The sequence below is a fragment of the Taudactylus pleione genome, unplaced genomic scaffold (genome assembly GCF_031769625.1).
Source record: "Taudactylus pleione unplaced genomic scaffold, aTauple2 ptg000005l, whole genome shotgun sequence".
Classification (NCBI taxonomy): Eukaryota; Metazoa; Chordata; class Amphibia; order Anura; family Myobatrachidae; genus Taudactylus; species Taudactylus pleione.
The window spans coordinates 21,073,743-21,096,310 of record NW_028284408.1 but is presented as its reverse complement, the minus strand read 5'-3'; the positions used below and the strand labels follow the sequence as shown (position 1 = coordinate 21,096,310).

Sequence of the window (22,568 nt, the reverse complement as noted above, 5' to 3'; positions counted from 1 at the left end):
AGTGCGCTCCAACCAGCTCCCTCCGTGGACGCAGCAGCCAATGAGAGTCTGTCTGACTCTCATTGGCTGGCTGCTATAAACAAACACATGCTGCCGCTGGCGGCTGTGTTTGTTACTGTGTAGGGCAGACCGCTCTCACTCGGTCTGCCCTACACTTGTGGGGCACGGGGGACTAGTTCAAGCCCCTTGGGTAGTCCACCTACTGGGCGTTGGTGGTACTGCCGGAGACAGCGTCCCCCCCTTTGGCCAGCGCTCCTGGCGAGTTCCATCCTGGCCAATGGGTAGATACGCCCGGTAGCTTCTACTTATTTTATAGAATGGACCCATAATTGCTAGCTAGAAGCTGATTGGTTGGTATGAGAAACCTCTCCATTCGGCATACCATACTATCCCTTTAAACCAGGACGCTCATGAATTACACAGGTTCTGTGTTTTGCTGACTTCAAGCCTGGTTTTAATGAGCCACAGAACCTGTGTAATCCATGAGTGTTCTGGATTTAAAGGGATGATGTGGTAAGCCTAGGTTTTAACATCATGTATACTGGGCAGCACAGTAACTTTCAATTACGGTGCCTGGTACACCCCATCAACGCATGGCATAATGCAACGGGGAGCGGGGCTGCAAGCAACCATAACAATGGGGGGCTGTTATGGCTGCAATCTGCCATTTGGGGCGTCCAGAGGCTGGGAAGGTTACATTCCCCCTCAATGCCCATTTGGATGGTAGGGAATGACATTTGACACTAACATCAGGGTCCTCTCCGTGTGGGGATTTAGGGGTCTAGTTACTAAGCAGTGTTAGGAGGCAGAGTGAAAGGAGATAAGGTGCCAGCCAACCAGCTCCTGTCATTTTTCAAACACAGTCTATGAGATGGCAGTTAGGAGCTGATTGGCTGGTACCTGATCTCATTTCACTTTGTCTCCTAACACTGCTTAGTAAATAGACCCCTTAGACATTACCCTTGCCTGCAGCAATCTATTCTAGATCTATCCGGATGGAAAACTTCTCTAGCAGTTGTCCACTTCTCCTTTCTTTAGATTTGATACCACTCAGTCACGCTTATCCATTAGCCCGGCCTGTCATACAGGTGACACGCTTCTGCCCTATGTATATATCTGGATTCTGTGATATATAATACAATAATACAGCGGAATACTGGCTCCACCTCTGAGACAGTCTGATGTGCGACGAAGAAGACAGGAGGAATGTGACGTGACGGCAGCCAGTCTCCGCTCCTCCTTACCATTACGCTGAGGCCGGGGGCGGTGACTGTGTCGCGGCTGCACTGCTGCAGCGGGCCGGGGAGCCTCAGTCCGTGGGAGGCCATAGTGGCAGCGGCAGCAGCGTCTCGTATTCCGGCTCAGGTGGGAAGCAATTAGCAGCTGCTGTGTGCTGTAATGACGGGGCTAAGCATGCAGACCGGGCGGAGGCAGCACAGCAGGGAGCGGGTGGCCTCATGTCACTCACGGCATACATACACATTTGTTGTTACGCCTGGGCAGCAGCTCCCATGTGTGTGATGGTTATGCAGACCCTTCAACATGACCCCTTCCGCCAGGTCCAAAATACTCTGCTCCTAGATTTCCCACCTAATGTATGATTGCAGCCACCTGTGTTTAAACACCTGTCTCATCAATTAATTAGTTCAACACAGGTGGCTGCAATCATACATTAGGTGGGAAGTCCAGGAGCAGAGCAGTGTGTACCTGGTGGAAGGGGTCGTGTTGGAGGGTAGGGATATGAGGCATAGATGGTGTAGGATACATAGGGTATTTTTGAGCTATCCTCTTGCATTATGTATGAATGGTGTGCTGCCAGTTCAGTCCTTGCTTCGTAAACATGTTTAAAATTTTCATAGCTGCCACCTGATCAACTGTGTTTGGTCATGTATACAGTATGCTACATGAATTCTTCCAGTGCTGCAGTAACTTATTACCACAACTATGTATGTTTGGGCTTGTTTTACTAGGTCAGGATCTGTGGTTGTTCAGCTGTAGTTGCTCTACAGTCAAGCTGGGTACACACTGGGCTATATCTATTATGGGCCAAATTCAATTCAGTGCGATGATGAATAGCCGCAGGAGGGAGCTTCCGCAGCTATTCAATACACCGCGCTGTTTGCCTGGATTGGGAAATGGTTAAGTCAGAGAATGCTGGTTATCAATTTTGGGTGTGTAGCTCGCTATGTCTGTGAACAACGTTGTTCAAAGGCATCGCATTTGCTCTGCAGCACAGCAGATGCGTCGATATATATCTGCAGATATATCGCCCATCTGGCTGTGTGTATCCGGCCGCCCTTACACATGCTGCAGGGACCGCTGGTGATTGACATCACTCAGCAGGGCAGGCAATCCAAATGCCCACCCAGTTGTGATATCAATGCTCCTCAGTGGTGGGGAGGGCCACTTTTTACTGCCGAGGGCCACTTTGATATATATATATTATTTGCGGGCCTGGTGCAAGCCACGCCCCCTCTGTGTGACATCACATGAGGATGGGGTCACAATCACCGGTGATTAAAGCAATGCCCGGGGCATCCTGAGGATGCTCTGTGGAGCTGTAAGGGCAGCGGTGTGACCGTCTGAAGCGTCCTAAGGAGGCTCCAGGTGGCACTGCTGCATAGATTCTGGCTGCAAGGTGCCATTCTAGGCACCCTGCTAGCCAGACGAGGCTAGCAGAAAAAAGTTCCGAGGGCAAGACCAAATTATTCCGGGGGCATTATACGACCCCCGGGCCTGAGGTTCCCCCATCCCTGCCTTACCTGATCAGCCGATCTGACGGTGGGTTGGCAGAGAGATCTGCCTGGTTTGTCCCCACCTTCAGAGGCTGGCATTGGCTTGTTGGGACTTTCAGCAGTGGAACTATTGGTTATATATTGCATGAATAAGCTGGCCAGTGCGTCAGTAATTATTATCACCACTAAGTATGTGGGGGCCTGTTTTATAGTACGGTGTCCAACTGTAGTTGCTCTACAAGTCTTAGAGGGATGTAATCAGAATCCCAGCGGTCATCAGAATACCGGCTATGGAATACAGTCACAATCCTGATGGTGAGTAATAGGGTTAGGCTGCGGGAGAGCTAGGGTCGGGTTAGGCTGTGGGAGGGGAGGGTTACGGCGAAAGTTAGAATACTTGGCCAATATTTGTCAGTATTTTGACTGGGATTCTGGAGCCGGCATTGTGACCATCGGGATACTGACTGAGGGATCTTGTACCCCACCTGTTCCAGAGGCTGGCATTGGCTTGCTGGGACTTAAAGTTTAGCAGCAAAACTACTAGTTTCCTTTCTTTGGTGTAGTGTGTATCAATAGAATGAAACAGTCTATGAAGTGTTTTGTGTTGAAGACTTCACACTAGGTGGGTTTAGCAGGGTGCTGTGTCCTTCCTGATTTTAAAGCTGTGAAATGAGTCCTGCCCTTATGGTGGCGCCCTGCTGAAACAGCCTGCCGGATGTCGTCTACACACCCGGGCCGCAGTATCCCGCGGGTGGGAGAATTTATGGTGAAACAGACAGTCAGGTAAATAGTTGCCTTGCGCATGGCATGTTTTCATTCTGCAGGGAGAGTTTAGGCCTTAGGGGCTTCATAGCATCTCCGCGAGTGCAGGGTATGCCCCGTACAGTGACAAAAAGGGGACACGTCTAAAGTGCCTATTTTCATGCCAGGCGCCCTGCCCCTTTCCGGCCCTGGTGTGAATACTATATATAGTGGAATTCTCTTAACAGAGCGGACAGTATATATTGTGAAGCCTTTTTCTGCTTCCCACTAGGGACCATGTTACAGATGCTTGAGTACCTTAAAGTCCAAATGTGCAACCATTAATGGGCACAAAAGAATTATAATCTATGTAAAATTGTTTATTAATGGGTATTCATATAGCGCGCACACATTCAAAAACATGAGGAGAAGATACAAACTCCACACCCATAAGGCCTTGTTGGGAATCCTAAATGCAGACCTAAGTGATGCGAGCAGGGGCGTATCTATAATGGGTGCAGGGTTTGCGGGGAACACGGGCCCCGCACCGCACACCCTGCAACCATAATATTACTTAACCTCTCCGGAGTTCCACGTCGGTGCGGGGGTCCGTCGCTGTAAAACGACTGGAAAATGGCTGCGGCGGCCATTTTCCTGTCGTATGCGCAGTACAGGGAAAATGGCCGCGGTGGCCATTTTCCCGGTGACCTGTGCATACATTATAAACTGTGGGCACACTCTAGTGCCCAGAGTCTGTAACTCCGGCGCTGGCCGCGCACAGCTCAGTGCTCTGCCGGGTGGAGAGGAGGGGGCCCGTGTCGGAGAGGAGGGCGGCCCCCTCATCTCTAGAAATGCTCCTGGCTGTGAGCCAGTAATGCTAACCACTGCCAACCGTGCCGCCCAAAATAGTTTCCATGACTTATTGTTTTCTTGTAGAATACTAATTAAACTATATACCAGAGCTTCATATGACCTTCAGTATGTTTTTTTTTTTCTCAGTAACTATACCTGCAAAAGTCTAACATGAATTATTTCGGCTGTAACATAATATGTAAATTAGAGGCCAATGTACTAAGCATTGGAGAGAGATAAAGTACCAACCAATCAGCTCCTAACTGTCATTTTTCAAGCACGGCCTGTAAAGTGACAGGAGCTGATTGGATGGCACTTTATCTCCGTCCACTTTCTCTCTCCAAGGCTTTAGTACACAGACCCCACAGTGAGGGAATGGGAGGAGTCATGGTTGATCATATTCAGGGAAACCAGTAGCTTGTTGTTTGTACATCAGCTTTGAACTTTTGATATCACGCTCCACTTGAACATACATCATATTGTGTCATTTCAGAAAGGAAGTCCTAATATTAGAATGTTGCCTTGGTTGAAGCTGGTTAGTGTTTACTGAGTCTATATCCAGGATATCGTCTCTCAGGATGTGCATTTAAATATTGTTTATGCACACATCATGGTAACTGCTTCAAAATCCACCTTTCTAATATTAGTCCGAATGCTTACATTTTAATATTACCGTATGCAAAATGAATTTGTGTGTTCTTTGTACTGGAACCTTACTTCCATATTGCTGTTTGATATACCAAGCTTTATATACTTGTAGTAAGAGTTTTGATGATCGCTGTGGATTTGTTTATAATGCAGCAAATCCTCTTTATCACACCCCCACAAAAAAAACATTCCACACAGAATTTCACAGGACCTGTTACTTCTTGTATTGGTATACTATACAACAGTTTTTATCATTTTCTCTGATTTTGAACCAATGTTGCCTATAAGAACAATGCATAAAGACAATAATTTATTTGTTCCTAAGTAGATGTTGCCATATTGCTGAAAATGTCCCTCCACGATCATACATTTTTGGTAATTTAAATTAATGTCTTTTTAGCAGTGTATGTTGTAGCTGATTTTAGATTTTTAACTGTTTTTCAGTGGCATAGTGGTTAGTATTGCTGTCTCAAAGCTGTGCGGTCATGGGTTTGATTCCCACTTATACCCCTTTTACTCCGGAGCTAAAACCCGTGTTATTGCAGGGTTAACCCGGGTAGCTCCTTGGTGTAAAAGGGGAAAGGGTTGGATTGCTGGGTCGAGTGACCCAGCAATCCAACCCAGGTAACTTGCAGTGTTAAACAAGGGAATAACCCGTGAAACCCGGATCGCGCTGTTTACACTGCAGGGTAACGGTGACCTGGATCGTGCCGTATGCCTGCCGATTGGCCGGCTTCAGTGGCGCTTGGCGATGACGTCATCTCCAAGCGTCCACTTCAACGGCGGAAAAGCCAGGTCTCTGCAGACCCGGCTCTGGTGTGAAAACGCCGGCTTGGGAATATCCTTGGTCAGCGCCGAGGAAATTCTGGCTCTGAGCCGGATTGGAACCCTTTTCCAACCTCTGGGTCAGACCCGGAATTTTGGTCTAAAAGCTGTATAACGATGTATATGTTTGTGTGGATTTCCTCTAGTGTTCTGACTTCCCTCAAATTTCAAAATCATGTAGGTAGGCTATTTTGGTTTCTGACAAAACTGGGCTCAAGCATGTAAGAAATTTAGATGGTCAGCTCCAACGGGGCAGGGACTTGTGTGTATAATTGCTTAAGGTGCATACACACGTAAGGTGCATACAATCTAGTTGATTGGTTGGAATGAAAATCTGGTAACGTATGGGAGTAACTGATGATCAGCAATTTGCTCCTAAATGCCAGAAAATAGATGAAAATGGTCGTTAGACAAGTTTGTTAAATGTTTGAACAACATTTTCTGTCCATTTTCTGGCGTTTGGGAGCAAATTGCTGATTGTCATTTGCTTTCATTCCTTACCAGATTTTCATTCCAACCAATCAACTAGTTGGATGGTTGGACAGAAAATCTTTCCGTGTGTATGTAGCTTTACAGATTTGTCCAAATACATCTTACGTCCGTGCGCTACAAGTCAAGTTAAATATAACGTGTAAGCGCCGTGCGACTCAGTAACACCGAGCATTTGTCAATTGCGTCTTATTCACAAAATGGTTGCACAAGCAGCTTCTGATTAAAATATGTGGCATGCCTATATACTGTGTGCAACTGAGGGTGTATCTGTATGCACAATGCTACATTACAGTGTCAGTGGCTGTGACTATAACGTAGCATTTTGCATGCACATACACCCGAAGTTACACACAGACTACAGGCATGCCACATATCATTTTAATCACCAGAAGCTGCTTGTTTGTCCTATTCGCATCGCTTTTGAAGGTAAAAAAAGTTGCACGAAAAGAGGCTGCTGTTTAACTCGCAAGGAAGTAAGATGTATTTGGACACATCTGTACGACTCTGTAGGGTGCTACAGCAGAGTTTCCCAAACTCTGCCATTACAGACCAGGTTTTAAGAATATCCATGCTTGAGCACAGGGGACTAAATAAGTACCTCAATCAATTTTGATTTAACAATCTGGACTGAAGCATCTTTAAAACCTGTGCTGTAATGGCGGAGTTTGGGAAACTCTGTGCTACAGACTCTCAAATAAATTATCATAAACTGTTTTCAACCCTTTGTATAAAGTGTTTTTTTAAAACAAAAGGGGGAGATGTATCGAACCGTGGATGGAGAGAGAGAGTACCAACCAATCCGCTTCTGTCATTTTACAGAGTGTTTGAAAAATTACAGGAGCTGATACATTGGTACTTTCTCTCACCACTTTAACTCTCTCTAAGGTTAGATCCATCTCCCCCAAAGTTATTTCATACATGGGGCCATATTCAATTAGCGTTGAAAAGCAGTTTTCGCCGTGTTTTTTTCGCTGATGTCGTAATTTTCGTCACTTTTCAGTTATTCCTGTATTCAATTGTTCTGACTTTTCACCGGTGCGAAAAGTCAATGCATCGGGACCTGCGAAAAAGTATAGCTGGTGAGAAAAAATATGAGATATGGTAAGAACTTACCCTTGTTATCTCTATTTCTACGAAGTCCATAGGGTTCCACAGGATACCTTGGGGTATAGGTGTGACGTCAGTCGCAGGGCACCAAAGAGTTAAGCTTTCAGCCTCCCAGGATGCACTAGGTCCCCCTCCTATACCCCGCCCCCAAGCCAAGGCACCTCAGTTAGTTACCAAGCCATAGGCCGGAGGAGGAGAAGGAAGAGAGAGAACAAAGATCTGGACACATACAAGAATCACATTCTCACCAGAGGGAGACGGAAAACCGGTGACCAGAGCAAAGCCCATCTGCAGCACAGGTGCAACAGGGCGGGAGTCCTGTGGAACCCTATGGACTTCGTAGAAATAGAGATAACAAGGGTAAGTTCTTACCATATCTCATATTTTCTACTTCAGGGTCCATAGGGTATCCACAGGATACCTTGGGGATGTCCCAAAGCAGTATCCTTTAAGGGTGGGGACGCTCCTGTGCAGAAAGGAGAATCCGCCGCCCGAAGGAAGCATCCTGAGAGGCGAAGGTGTCAAACCTGTAATACCTCACGAAGGTATGGACAGAAGACCACGTAGCAGCCTTGCAGATCTGAACTGCCGAGGCACCACGTCGAGCTGCCCACGAAGGACCCACAGACCTAGTGGAATGAGCCTTCAGAGAAGGAGGGACCGGTAGGCCTTCATGAAGATAAGCTTCAGAAATAGCCATACGGATCCAGGCTGCCAAAGTTTGCTTTGAAGCAGGCCAACCCTTTTTACGGAAGCCAAAGAGGACAAACAAAGCGTCCGACTTCCTAAACGAAGAAGTGCGGTCAACATAAGTCCTTAAGGCCCGCACAACATCCAAAGAGGCCTCACCCACGGAAAGACCCGGTGAGTTAAAGGCCGGAACAACTATTTCCTCGTTAATATGAAACTGGGAAACAACTTTGGGAAGAAACTCGGGCCGAGTGCGGAGCACTGCCCTGTTCCCATAAAAAACCAAGAAAGGGGGTCTACAAGAAAGAGCCCCTAACTCAGAAACACGTCTGGCCGAAGCAATGGCCAGAAGGAAAACAGTCTTAGCTGTTAGCCATTTAAGATCCACTGAGCCCAGTGGTTCAAACGGCGGTCCTTGGAGAGCCCTCAGGACCACAGCCAAATCCCAAGGCGCCACAGGTGGAACAAAGGGCGGCTGAATGCGGAGAACACCCTGCATAAAGGTGCGCACATCCGGGATTGTAGCAATCCTACGGTGAAACCAGACAGATAGGGCCGAAACCTGTACCTTCAAAGAAGCAAGGCGAAGCCCATGATCTAGACCCGCTTGCAGGAAGGCGAGAATCCGAGACAGACGAAACTCCCGCGGTGCATAACCTCTCGGTCGACACCACTGGAAGAACGTATGCCACACGCGATGGTATATCCTCGCGGAAGACGGTTTCCGAGCTCGTAACATGGTACGCACCACAGAGCTGGAAAACCCCCGGGACCTCAGCATGGCCGTCTCAACAGCCACGCCGTCAAAGACAGCCGAGTTAGGTCCGGGTGAAGGCAAGGACCCTGAGACAGAAGGTCCGGTCGTAGCGGCAACCGCAGAGGAATGTCCACGGACAGATCCTGAAGGTCTGAGAACCAGTGCCGTCTGGGCCACGCGGGAGCTATCAACAGGAGCGTCCCTCCTTCCTGTTTGAATTTCCGGATTACCCGTGGAAGAAGGGAGACCGGAGGGAACAGGTATGCGAACCGGAACGTCCACCGGACGGACAGAGCATCCACCAGAGACGCCCCTTCGTCTCTTGTGCGAGACCCGTACACCGGCAACTTGTTGTTGTGCCGGGACGCCATGAGGTCGATTTCTGGAAGACCCCACCTGTCCACCAGTAGTTGAAAAACGTCCGGGTGCAGGGACCATTCCCCCGGATGAACGTCCTGGCGACTTAGAAAGTCCGCCTCCCAATTGAGCACTCCCGGGATGAAAACCGCTGATATGGCCGGAAGATTGCGCTCCGCCCAAACCAGGATCCGAGAGACCTCTACGAGAGCCGCCCGACTGCGAGTTCCTCCTTGCCTGTTTATGTAGGCCACGGTGGTAGCGTTGTCCGACTGGACCTGCACCGGGCGACCCTGGAGAAACCGCTGTGCCTGCTGGAGAGCATTGAAGACCGCACGGAGTTCCAAGATATTTATTGGAAGCTCCGCTTCTGTCGGCGTCCACCTGCCCTGGAACAAGTGTGGACCCGAAACTGCTCCCCAGCCCCGAAGACTGGCGTCCGTTGTCAACAGGACCCAATTTGGAACCCAGAACGGACGTCCCTTGTTGAGGTGGGTCGTCTGTAACCACCACGTAAGGGACAGGCGAACCTCCTGGGTGAGCACAATCGTCTGGGACTTCAGAGACTGAGTCAGCCCGTTCCACTTGGACAGGATCAGGTGCTGCAGAGGTCTGGAGTGAAACTGGGCGTATTCCACCATGTCGAACACCGACACCATGGAGCCCAGTAACCTCATCGCCGAGTGTAAGGACACCCGGCGGCTGTGCAGACAACTGCGCACCCTTGACTGTAAAGCAGAGATCTTGTCCTCCGTCACGAAGATCCTTTGCTGTCCCGAGTCCAATAAGGCTCCAAGATGCAGAATCCTCCGAGACGGGATTAGAGTGGACTTCTGCCAGTTGATTAGCCAGCCGTGCCGTTGCAGCAGTGCAATGGTCAGGTCCAAGTGGCGTAACAGGAGCTCTGGAGATCCTGCCACCAATAACAGGTCGTCCAAATACGGCAACATGCGGACTCCCTGCAGCCGCAGAGAAGCCGCCATGACCGCCATCACCTTGGTGAAAACACGTGGTGCTGTTGCCAGGCCAAAAGGTAACGCCCGAAACTGGAAGTGGTCGCTGCTGATTGCAAACCTGAGGAACTGTTGATGGCGCCAAAGAATAGGGACATGCAGGTAAGCGTCCTGTATGTCCAATGACACCAAGTAGTCCCCAGGTTCCAGCGCCAGAATGATGGACCGTAGGGTCTCCATCCGAAACTTCGGGACCCGCAAAGACTTGTTGAGTGCTTTGAGGTTGAGAATCGGACGATATGACCCATTGGGTTTCTGTACCAAAAATAGATTTGAATAGAAACCCTGGCCCCTCTGGGAGAATGGAACCGCCACTATAACTCCAGCCTGGAGCATAGTGTGCAATACCTTCCGCAGCTCCGTAGCCTTGTTCCGGTCTGATGGGAGACCCGTGGTGAAGAAGCGAGCCGGGGGTCTGTGCCGGAAGGAGAGGGCGTATCCGTGGGAAACCACCTCCAGAACCCAAGTGTCTGTCGTAGTAGTCGACCAACACTGGGCGAACTGTAGCAGGCGGCCTCCCACCCTGGGATCCCCCAAAGGGAGGCCCGGACCGTCAGGCCGCAGGCTTGCCATCTGGCTTGGGGGCCGGACGTCTGGTACTCCATGCCTGCTTCCGGGGCTTGACCGATTTCTTAGGGCCAGCCTGTCGAGGAAACGACTGTGGTTTGGGCCTGCCCTGGGCCCTAGATGACCGAAAGGACGATGGTCCCGAACCAGAAGGAGCAGCGGCCGACGGGAGACAGGCAGATTTGGCTGCCGCCAGCGTGGCCACAATCTTATCCAGATCCGGACCGAAGAGAACTTCTCCGGTAAACGGCAACGCTTCCAGACCTTTCTTGGAATCTGCGTCCGCCTTCCAGGATCGCAGCCACAAGGTGCGACGAGCAGCTACCGCTGCTGAAGAAATTCTAGACACCAGAGTACTAATGTCTAGAGCCGCCTCGTTGATGTAGGTGGCCGAATCACGGAGATTGCCAATCAACTCCGCCTGATCGGCCGGACAGTCGGATTCAAAAGAAGCCTCTAATGAATCCGCCCAGCGCTCCATCGCTCTGGCAACCCAGCAAATGGCCATAGCCGGCCGTGCTGCCCCCCCTGCAAGGGAATAAGCGGACTTCAGGCAGATTTCTACCTTGCGGTCCGTAGCATCCTTAAGGGAGGACATGGATGGCATCGGCAATGTGGCACTACGGACAAGACGGGTCACGTGAGAATCCACCTGTGGAGGGGATTCCCACTTCGCAAAGTAATTATCCGCGAACGGATAAGCCACCGCCAGGCGTCTCTGCGGCTGGTATCTTTTGCCAGGTTGTTTCCACGCCTCCTCTAAATGGTCCACCAACTGACCCGAAAGAGGAAAGACTGTGGCATCGCCCTTCACATCTTTGAAAAAGGCATACTTAGATTTAGCCGCTGGGGGAACTTCGTCCTCAATCACCAAGGCTGTGCGGACCGCCCGAATAAGTCCAGGAATATATACTTTGGACTTAGCATCAGCGTCCTTAGTATGGAGAGGTTCCTGATCGTAAGGATCTAGAATCTCCCCATCATCAGACGTCCCTTCGTCATCCTCATAAGGAGCGGACAGAGACGCCACCGGCCTTTTATGAGACCGCATCACAGACTCCCCTTGCAACACATCCGACAAGTGCTGTACAGAACTCGTCAGGGAGTTAACCCACGCTGGCTCCTGAGAACCCGGGAGCGGGGAAATAGGGAGACTGTGGGGTACCACCAATTGTCGTGGGAACCCCTGCATGGGTGACGACACCACAGACTGCTGGGACAAACCCATCGGAGTAAACGCGGGCTGCGGAGCTAACTGGCCCACTAAAGCTGTTAACGCCTGAGCGAAACAAGCCCAGGGCGGCTCCTGTACCGGTGCTGTAACCGTAATAGGCCGCGCCATGGACAAACACTGCCGGCAAAGGCCCTCCGCGCTACCCTCCCCCTCCGCTAACGGTACTTTGCACGTGGTACACTGTAGCCGGAGGGGAAAATCACTTTCAGACATGATGGCACCACGTATGTGACCTCTCTCACCAATTAAGTATTAAATAGGCGAGAGACCACCCTGCAGCACCGCACCGCAAGGGCTTTAGCAGAAAGAACAGGGACAGTAATAAAGCTGACAGTTTAGATGAAGAAAAGATTACAGGCAGCAGCGCTAGCACAGTCACATACAATGCAGAGAAATAACAATTCCTGCACTAACAGCGCTGATCACTCAACTACACAGACACAGGGCCTGGTAGGACACAGCGCTGCATACACAGACCTGACCACAGCGGAGGAGAGGTATGCGGGGGGACCCAGACCACGATGCTTCCTTCCAGCGCTTCCAGCAGCGTTCACCATGCGTTCTGGAGAAGATGGCCGCCGAGGAGCAGAGAGGAGGCTGGCCTGGGGGAGGAGCGCTGCCACAGGACCAGTCGGCAGCATGCAGAGAGGGCTGTGTGCAGCGGGGGAGGCGCCGGCTGTGAGACAGGGAAGGCGCGCTCCCCTGGCATGCATTTAACCCCTGGGACGCCGCAGCGCTACCGCTCTGCTGCGGTCCGCTGTCCCAGGGGGTAGTGGAAGCGCAGGTTGGTCGCCTGGCTCCACGCTGCAGCCAGTCCCCAGGGAGCCCCCTGCCTGGGGACTTAGGACCATGTGAACAGCGGGGACCCACCGCGGGACCCCGCTGCTTACCTCTGTCCCCCTTGAATCCGGCCATGGTCCGGAGCATCTGGGGTCACCGCTAGCTGTGACCCCAGACGCCCACCAGCATCCCCGGATCAGTACCGGCGTTCTGGTACCGGCGGGGTGTAGGGAAGACAGCATGGACGTCAGGACTGACTGTCCATGCTGTTCATCCAGTTGTGCAGCCACAGCTGCATGAAGAATAAGCTTCAGGGGCTCTTCTAGCCCCCACTCCAACAGGTGCACCCGACTCCGGCCGGGCACCAAACTAAACTGAGGTGCCTTGGCTCGGGGGCGGGGTATAGGAGGGGGACCTAGTGCATCCTGGGAGGCTGAAAGCTTAACTCTTTGGTGCCCTGCGACTGACGTCACACCTATACCCCAAGGTATCCTGTGGATACCCTATGGACCCTGAAGTAGAAAGTGCAGAATTGGGGTTTTGGGGTACAAACTTCCAAAAACCGCCCTGCACCCCTTGGACAGTCCCCCAAAGGTATTCTATGTCAAAATAATTTTAAAAAGTACCACAGGACACCCCGAAAAACGACTTTCGTGTTGGGGGCGAAAAAACAAAAGTTGGGGGACAAACTTCTAAACTAGCTAAATAGACTCTGGGGGGTCCCCAAGTATGCACCAAGTGTTTTTTAGTTTGCATGTGGATTTTTCACATTTTTTAAAAGTTCACATTACCCACTTTAAAATATGTTTGCACCCATTTTCAGGTACTCCAAATTTGATGGGACTACTTATTTTCCCCAAAAAACTTGGTAAAACCTATTCTTCACCACTTATTCAAAGTTGCAAAATAACAGCTATTAAGACCATGTAAAGACCCCAGAATACCTGCAGCAGGGCAGTTCTGGGGTACCCATAGTGAACTCCGATGTCAGATCATCTGTTGGGGGGTGTCAGGCTGATTTGCCCAAAATTTACAGCACTTTTCGCTCCTTTCGTATTTGCCGGGTGCTGTTTTCGCCGATTTGGAATTGAATGCGGGGATATGCGGGGATGAGCGCGATACATTTTCACTCTGAAAAGTGGCGATGACGGCAAAAAGTCAGACCGTGCAGCAATATTGGGCTATTGTGATGTGCACTTTTGAACATTGCAACCCGACATCGCGCATAGTTGAATTGCCCCCATAAATTGTGTTGATGTGAAGTACTGACTTGCCTTCTCTTTGTTTTATAGATATTTGGAGCTATAAGAAAGGACTGCTATTCCATTGTCACATAATACGACTTCCTGGTGAATGGTTACATGAGATATGATTGCCAATGACAAACAGTTAGAAATTGGCTCTAAGAGGAAAATACAATGGTCTTGTAAACACGGTCATACAAACATGTGAGTAGCCATCACTTGTGTTCTCTGTATGTACAGCAAAAGCAGGAGGAGCAGAGGGGAAAAGACTTCCTTCACCTTATTGGTAATTAGTGTTTATTTGGCAAAGTGAAAATGCATTCTATATTGCTTTTTACCTGTGCTCTATGAAGGGTGTGCCTTGAGTTTCTCCAAATATATATTCTCTTTCATCACATAAGTCTTAGTGCCGCTCCCTGACTCATCAAACAGATTGAGCTGTGGGTACAATGTCCACTTTTAGTACATTACGAGTATATCTCAGTTTGTGAGGATTATTTATTGACAAAGTGCACTTTGGTTTTGTAACACCCTGGGGCGGATTGGGAGCACAAAAGTGTGCTTATTTTTTCTTAATAACAACTGAATGATTTTCTATAATATGGAGACGGCAAAATCATTTAGATGTTTCTAGAAAAAAGTGGTTTCTCTTTTACCTTATCTGCTTTCATACATACTGAGGTTCAAAGTAAGTGTCAAATAGCGCTGGTTATAACGCATTTGCCAATTGACACCTCTTTTTACATCTCCCCATTATGTTAGTCAGTTAACACACCTAGATGATCTGGAACACTAACACTGCATGTTTTCCAGGAGGACCGGGTTTGAGAAACAGTACTATAGGGCTTGTTTCAGAGGTGGATGCAGTGTCCATTTCAGTGGCAAGTGGCCAATGTTTTCAGTCCGCACGTGTCAGTCACACTGATCATGTGCCGTGATGGTCTTGTAACAAAATAAGCTGCTAGTGTTAGGTAATTCTCATATCTAGATGTCTTCATTTTACCTTCAGTGAGTATAATGCATTTCTTCATGGAGCACTTCCACAATTCAAGTGACATTATTTCTTCTCAAGTATGTTATAGTATAATTATTTGGTGTTTGCTAATACACGTAAAAGTACACATCTGTACAGTTTCTATAAAACATTCTTTTTAGCCCTCAAGTTGGACAAGTTTTTCATCACCTGAAGCAGAGCAGCATCCCCATGGCATTGTGCTCACGCTATCTAATGACTAGAATAATATCCTTGGGTTGATGTGAATATATTAGCGGCTAGCATTGAGACTAATGCCGGGTACACACTAGACAATATGTCGCCCGATCCGACCGGACGACATATCTGGCACATTGGCTAGGGTGTGCCCTCAATGTCGCTGACAATGCGCGCATCCTGCATTCAGCATGGTCCCCGCTCTCACGCCGTCACTCCGGGCATCGGCAAGTGTGTATGGACTTACCGATGCCGGCACCCTGCCGGGATGCATCGCTAATGAGGTACGGACACACTAGACATCGCCTAGTGTGTACCGGCCATAAAATGTCTGGTGTTGGTGTATTCAGGCCATGTGGGCGGTCCTTACAAGGGCTGTCTGTAACACTAGGGGTCAGTCCTATTAGCCACGATGTACTATCGCGGGTGTGAGTCTTCGCAGCAGTAGTCGCACTTTACGGCAGCCTGAACTAACTCAAAAGTGCTCACAGCCCCATAGGGCTGCGAGCAACATTGAGCGACCTTGGGCTGAGAGCGGGCCGTGAGGGGTGAGATGAGGTGCTGTTGCTGGTGTTTTAATGCTGTGGCAACGTAAACTCACACCCTTTGCGGTTTGTGTATTTTCAACATTGTTTTCTAGGGGGTGCATAAAAATAAAACACACAGAATTCTGAAGTGCCAAGTTCTTACTACATATTCAGTTTTTCCATGGAAGGCTGGTCGATCGTTCTTTGTAGCCTTCCAACAAGTGCTCTCTTGCACAGATTCTTGCTTTTGTACGACAGGCTCTTTTAGATGAATTTACAGAATGTGGCAGCGCAGTGGTGCAATGATCCGTTTTCTTCTTTCCACCCAGCTCTATCTGGATGGGTTTCCTCTGGGAACTTTGGTTTCCTCCCATAATCCAAATTCATACTGGTAGAGTAATTGGCTTCTGACAAAAAAAAAACTACTCTAGTGTATGTGTGTGCACATTTTGTAGGGAATATAGGGGGCGATTCAATTCAGTGCAATTTGAATAGCGTCGGGTAGGAGTTCCTGGAGCTTCAATTGACCGCGCTGCACCCTCCACTTAGTTGGGAGATGCCGGTTACTGCACCATCAACCAGGTGTTAAGTTGCGGTAACTGGCATTCTCCAACTACAGTGCTGGCTGCGATGCTGTTGGCACACACGCTAAGCTGGAAAGCGGCATCGGGGCCCTAGTTTAGTCAGATAGCATCTTGCACCTCACGAAGATGCGAGCACAAATCCTCTAGTCAGGAGTTTACAGCGCGTTCAATGGAATAGCTCTGGGAACTGCTTCCCGGGGCTGTTCAAGATCACACTGAATTGAATCACCCATGTAGATTGTAAGATCCTCTGTAGAAGGTAGTGATGCCAATGACTTAATATTCTCTGCACAGCGCTGTGGAATATGTGTGCGCTATATAAATAACTGTTAATACAAAAATAAATAATACTGTTGTTCCATATTATCTCCGCTTCTTTGGGGATTTTCTCAAAATGTTCTATAAACATATTTTATTAAATGTTCATATATATTGGTTACTTACAGGAGGTTATGCATCACTTGTATAAATACAGTTTGTGTGCTTTTTCTGTTTTCAGTTTGTGCAGTTCTAGTGCCCATCTATAGTGACGATGGTAGATGTTGGCAAATGGCCAATCTTTGCACTCTGCCCACAAGAGGATCTGAAGTTTGTCAGACAAGCATGTGTCTTTGGTTCTGGAAATGAGGTTTTATATATCACGAAAAATGATGAGGTAAGGTAGACAAAAGCCTGTACTACGTCTGTGTAAAGAAAAAGAAAAGAAAAGTTTGGACTTTTTGTTAATTTACTGATATATTGACCTTGTTTTCTAAAAGTATGACCTGTTTTGTATCTACTGCTGATGTTGGTTTAAATGAAAGCAGATTACACAATAAAAAACACAACAAAATGGACATGAACCTAGTAATACAATGTCTACTTGTATATTGTGTGCAGTATACACACATAGTGGGCAGTTTATTAGTTACATCATTCTAGTATTGGTTAGGACATGGCATTGCCCTCAGAAAAAATCTTAAGGATTTGTCGCGTGAAATTAAAAAGCTGCTGGAAACCTTTAGAGAGTCTGGTCTATATCAGTGGTGAAACTCTAGGTGGGTTGAGCTGGGCTCGTGCCCTGTGCACCATCGGACCGGGGCGCCGCTGACCGCGGTCCAGGACACGGGTGGACAGTGTAGTGCGAACCGCATAGAGTGCAGTCCGCACTGCACAGTAACAAACACAGCCGCCGGCTAGTACACTCGTACTACCTGGCGGCAGTGTGTTTTGGCAGCCAGCCAATGAGAGTCATTGGCTGCTGCGCTCACTGCCGGAGCCGGGCTGAGGCTCACTCATGAGCTTCATCTTCAGGCTCTCACAGTGGGCGATGGGAGAGACGTCATGACGTCTCTCCCATACTGCAGAACGGGTCAGCCCGGGAGGACGGAGGAGTGGACAGCGGTAGCAGGGATTCAGGTGGACCACTACTGGGGGGTACTGCATTGGGGGGGGACTACTATTGGGGGCACTATATAAGAGGCACTGCATAGGGGGGACCACTACTGGGCGCACCTATATAAGGGCCACTACTGGGGGTACAGCATAGGGGGGGGACTACTACTGGGGGCATTGCATAGGGGGGACTATGGCTGTACACTCATGCTGCAATTTTCTCGTTCTACCACATTCCAAAGGTGCTCTATTGTATTGAGATCTGGTGACTGGAGGCCACTGGAGTACACTGAACTCATTGCCTTGTTCATAGAACCAGCTTGAAGTGTGCTTTGTGGCAGTATGTTATCCTGCTGGAAGTAGCCTTCAGTAGATGGTTAGACCGTGGCCATAAAGGGATACATTTGGTCAGGCGAAAACTCATACCTGCGATCATTATTTTTAATGGTGAAACATGCGAAAAGTTATCCAGCTTTTGGGATATCAGTCTGGCCGCACTTTTACTTTCATTTGCAACGGTACCTAACACTTGGCCGCAATAAAAGTATTTTGGGTTTTTAAATTGTGTAAATTGGCTGTTATATGCGTATTTTGCATAAGTGTTGAAAATTGATAGAAAGCAATAATTTTTGGGGAAAATAACTGCTGGACGTAAATTGGGGGTGCATTAAATGGGTGCAAGCATATTTTTGTATCTATAAAGTGCACTTGTAATAAAATTTTAAAATACATCTGCAGCCACCTGCAATGTTTAAAATAGCTGTCCCATCCATACAGCCCCCCAAAATACCAGGCCCACTCCTTTAAACCCATAATCTTATTTTTATTTTTTTTTTAACCCATAATTGACATGTCATATTTGAACAAATTACGTCAATATGGATTTAGCATTTTTATTTTTTTTTCACCTACCCTGAGATGGTGAAAACGTATCGCCAGTTTCTGTCTATGCAATTATCACAAATGCGATAATTGAATTGCACGAAATCGAAATTATTGCGTCTTATTGAATCCAGCCCATAATGTGTCACTACCGCTACTCTGAGCAGTTGACCCAAGGCACGATGAATCCATTGATTCATGTTTACGCAAAATTCTGACCCTGCCATCTGCATGTCACAGCAGTAATTGTGTTTTGCCAGGCACGTGTTTCCAGTCTTCAACAGTTCAGTGTTACTGAGCCTGTGCTCACTGTAGCCTCCGTTTTCTGTTCTTAGCTGGCAGGAGTGGAACCCGGTGTGGTCTGCTGCTGCTGTTGTAGCCCATCCACTTCAATGCTATGCATACATTGTTGTAACACTGTTATTTTAGTTAGACTTTCTGTCAACCTGAGCCAGTCTAGTGGTTCTCCTTGGCCACAGAACTGCTAATCGCTGGATGTTTTTGTGTTTTGCACACCATTCTCTGTAAGAGACTGCTAAACTCCAGGGATTTTCACGCACAATAATTTCTGAGATACTCAAACCACCGCATTTGCCACCAACAAAATCCACATTTAAAGTCACTAAATCACTTTTCTTCCCCATTCTGGTGTTTTGTCTTTGTGCATGTTTATTATTATTATTATTATTATTATTATTATTGTTGTTGTTGTTATTCTCATTTATTTATATGGCGCCGCAGCACCTTACAAAGTACAGAAACAAACGAGCACACCAGAAAACTGTTATTAACATTACAAACAATGCAGGACAAGTACATGATTTATAAACATTGCTGCATAACACCTACTGTAAATAAGCAGCAGGGTGTCAGCAACCAAGTGTTAGGTACCGTTGCAAATGAAAGTAAAAGTAAGGCAAGGAGAAGCAAGTGAGGGAAGAGGGCCCTGCTCGTGAGAGCTTACATTCTAAAGGGGAGGGGCAGACAAACAGGGGAGACTCAGATGGGCTAGATCAGGGGTCTTCAAACTTGGCCCTCCAGCTGCTGTGGAACTACACATCCCAGCATGCAATGCCACCTTTTTGATATAACAGCATGCTAAAACTATGTGCAGTGCATGCTGGGATGTGTAGTTCCACAGCATCTGGAGGGCCAAGTTTGAAGACCCCTGGGCTAAATAGTGAGACAGGAGCATAGAGTAGTGGGTTAAGATGAGCGCTGGAAAGCTTTGAGGAAGAAGTAGGTCTTGAGAGCCCATTTGAAGATTAAGAACCAGGAAGCAAAGTTATGGAGGAAATAAGAGCTAAGGCCAGGGGTAAGAAAAAAGGCAGCTACTCCAAGAAGTTGGAAGAGGAGACTGTTACGAGTGTTGAATGGAAAGAATGAAATGGAGGGTTCATAATGTAAGATTTGGTAGGAGTGACCCAAGGATAGAAGGACCCCAAGACCACCACCGTGGAAACCTCCAGGCCAGGTGTCCGAGAGAATGTGAGGCCCTCAAAGGAGATAGCTGCAGGAGCAGTGGTATCAGATGGGTAAAGCAAGGGTTTGGTGATTGCAAGGAGAATCAAGGAGTTACTCATGAATGGGGACGGGGACCAGTTTATTATAGACAGAACTGGCTTTCCAGAGGGCACAGGAGAGAGGCTCAGAGTTAAGAGGCGAGAGGAGAATGAGATTATTAGGGTTGATCTAGTGTGGAGGTGAGATTGATTTAGAGCCGGGGGATGAAGAGAGTGTGGGTATGTGGCGGGCTTCCGAATGAGGAAGGGTGACAGCAGGTGGTGGGTAAGGTGGAGGTGTGGTGTGGGTGGAGAAGAGGAGAGGTGACTTGGAGAAAAGGGAGATACAGGGTTTAGGGGTGGTGCAGCAGGACCATGGTGGAAGAGAAGTGAATAATACTGGATTTATGGGAGATGCAGTGGAGAGTATTAGATGGGATGAAGAGAGAGAGAGGAGAGGAAGGAGGGGGAGAAGGTGGAGGAGACTATGGATGGAGTAAAGAGGTGGGAATTGGTAGTATAGAGGAGAGAATAATGTAGCTGCTGAGTGAGAGGGAGTAGAAGAAAAGAGGCATAGTGTAGATGAGGGAATTGAAGGGAGGGAAACGTTAGTAGTAAATGAGCATAAGATACAGGCACAGTACAGTTCAAATGTCAAAATCAGATAAAAGGAAGAACAGTGCTGGTAGATGAAAAGGCACAACTACAATAGTATATTATAAACAAAAAGGGCCCTGCTGGTGAGAGGGCCTGTCAGACGTGGTGGGTTTGGAGGAGAGCCGGTAGGGCTTGATAAAGAAATTTGTTTTAGAAATTGTTTAAACTTAGGTCAGAGGTGGAGAGTGTAAAAGGAAATGGGAGTGTGTCCCAGTGGTGGGCAGCAACACGGGTGTAGACATAGAGGCTGGAGTGGGAAGAGGATATCTGTTGGGAAGAGAAGCAACGGCAATAAGCAAAACAAAATGGCTGAGCGGGAGTGTGGAGGGAGATGATTGGGTGAGGATTATATAGGAGTGAGCGAGGGCTCTGAACTGGAGTCTGGGGAGGCAGATACAGAACGGATGGAGAGAAAAATTAGCTGAGCAGCAGAATTAAGGATGTACTAGATTTGAGAGAGGTGGGAATAGGAAGGGCCAGATCGGAGCTTTCAGGAGTCCACTTGAGAGATGATCACTGAAAAGATGACTGTATTTTTTTGAATCCATGGGGAGAAAGGGTCTGAACCTGAATGGAATGAATTGAAGAGGCCATGACATTGGGGTTTGAAAGAGTGGAAGGATTACTGCTAGACACCAGACTTGTGGGAGAGAAAAGAAAGTGGTGTTGTCATTAGATAGCGAGGTGAGGAAATGCTGATAGTGGGAAGACGATAAGCTCAGTCTTCAGTAAGTTTAAACGAACCAGTTGCCAACCGTGACAGAGAAGCCTGCCGGTGTTGGAAGATAATCTTCTGGCAGCCGCCAGGCTCAGGCCACCCGGCTGGCCCCTCCGGCTCCCCCAACTGCCAGCTGGGCTACAGGAGGTAATTGCCACCACCTGCTGGTAGCAGCTTTACACAGTTCAATGAGCCAAACAAACCTGTAAGATAAATAAATATATATATATATATATATATATATATATATATATATATATATATATATATATATATATATATATTAGAAATAATAGAAATAATTTTTTTTTTATTTACATGCAATGATGATTTGGTCCTTGGGTCAATAAAATGCAATCAAGTGCAGCCAGTGATGTGACCAACGTTTCAGTGTGTTGCTCTCATCAGGATTATGTTTATATAAAGAAAACCTCTCAACTTCTATCCATAGTGCAGCATATCCGGGATCGGGACTGAGGGCCTGATTCAGATGTGGACACTATTTCGATGTTCACGATTATCGGCGAACTGTGCATGCGTTTTAGCTGCAGCACGCACTGCATTTGAATTGGATCAAATGGGACTACGGTTCTAGTTGCTAGTGAGTGACAGACTGGCCTGTTTTTGTGGGAGGTAACTGAGTGGAGGCAAAAACTGTCGCGCCCATTTTTTGGGCGTTTATCTCCCTACATCTGCGATACTGTATGCAGAAAATATGGCGCCAGCGTCTCGGTTCCCTTGGCCATTCTGTATGACAATGGGATTACTCAGATGGTCGATTATCAATGATCTGTGTTCACCCATGCAAATTTATACACCGTTGCTTGGATTTGCGAGGCCGCCTCTGAGCATCTCAAAACATTTCCAGGCAGCTATGGCATTACCATATGTTCATACTTAGCGTTCACTTTAGGAACCCCCCCCTTATCACTCCTGGAGACTTCCCTGGCACTTACGGACATGCTGGGCCGCCCCAAGCTCTCCTCTCTCTGTGACTAGATGCGGTGCGCATGGCATCTATTCCCCGGCGATGATGTCTACAAATTTGCAGCTGATAATGCGTACACATCTG

At 48.1% G+C, this 22,568-nt stretch overlaps 1 protein-coding gene across 6 annotated transcripts in view; it reads left to right on the top strand.

The window, feature by feature from the left end:
- The first annotated feature begins 1,135 nt into the window (after window positions 1-1,135).
- The window catches only part of RCBTB2 (RCC1 and BTB domain containing protein 2), an 81,493-nt gene continuing 60,060 nt past the window's right edge, over window positions 1,136-22,568 (top strand). For 2 of the 6 annotated variants that reach the window (XM_088445457.1, XM_088445517.1), the window contains exons 1-3: window positions 1,137-1,365; window positions 14,091-14,246; window positions 16,863-17,018. In XM_088445457.1, the coding sequence (XP_088301583.1) occupies window positions 16,896-17,018 (123 nt within the window). In that variant the 5' untranslated portion in view covers window positions 1,137-1,365; window positions 14,091-14,246; window positions 16,863-16,895. Of the gene's footprint in view, window positions 1,366-1,680; window positions 1,733-4,906; window positions 4,942-14,090; window positions 14,247-16,862; window positions 17,019-22,568 lie in introns of those variants that run through there. The other 4 variants (XM_088445379.1, XM_088445144.1, XM_088445225.1 and 1 more) reach the window with 4 other exon arrangements.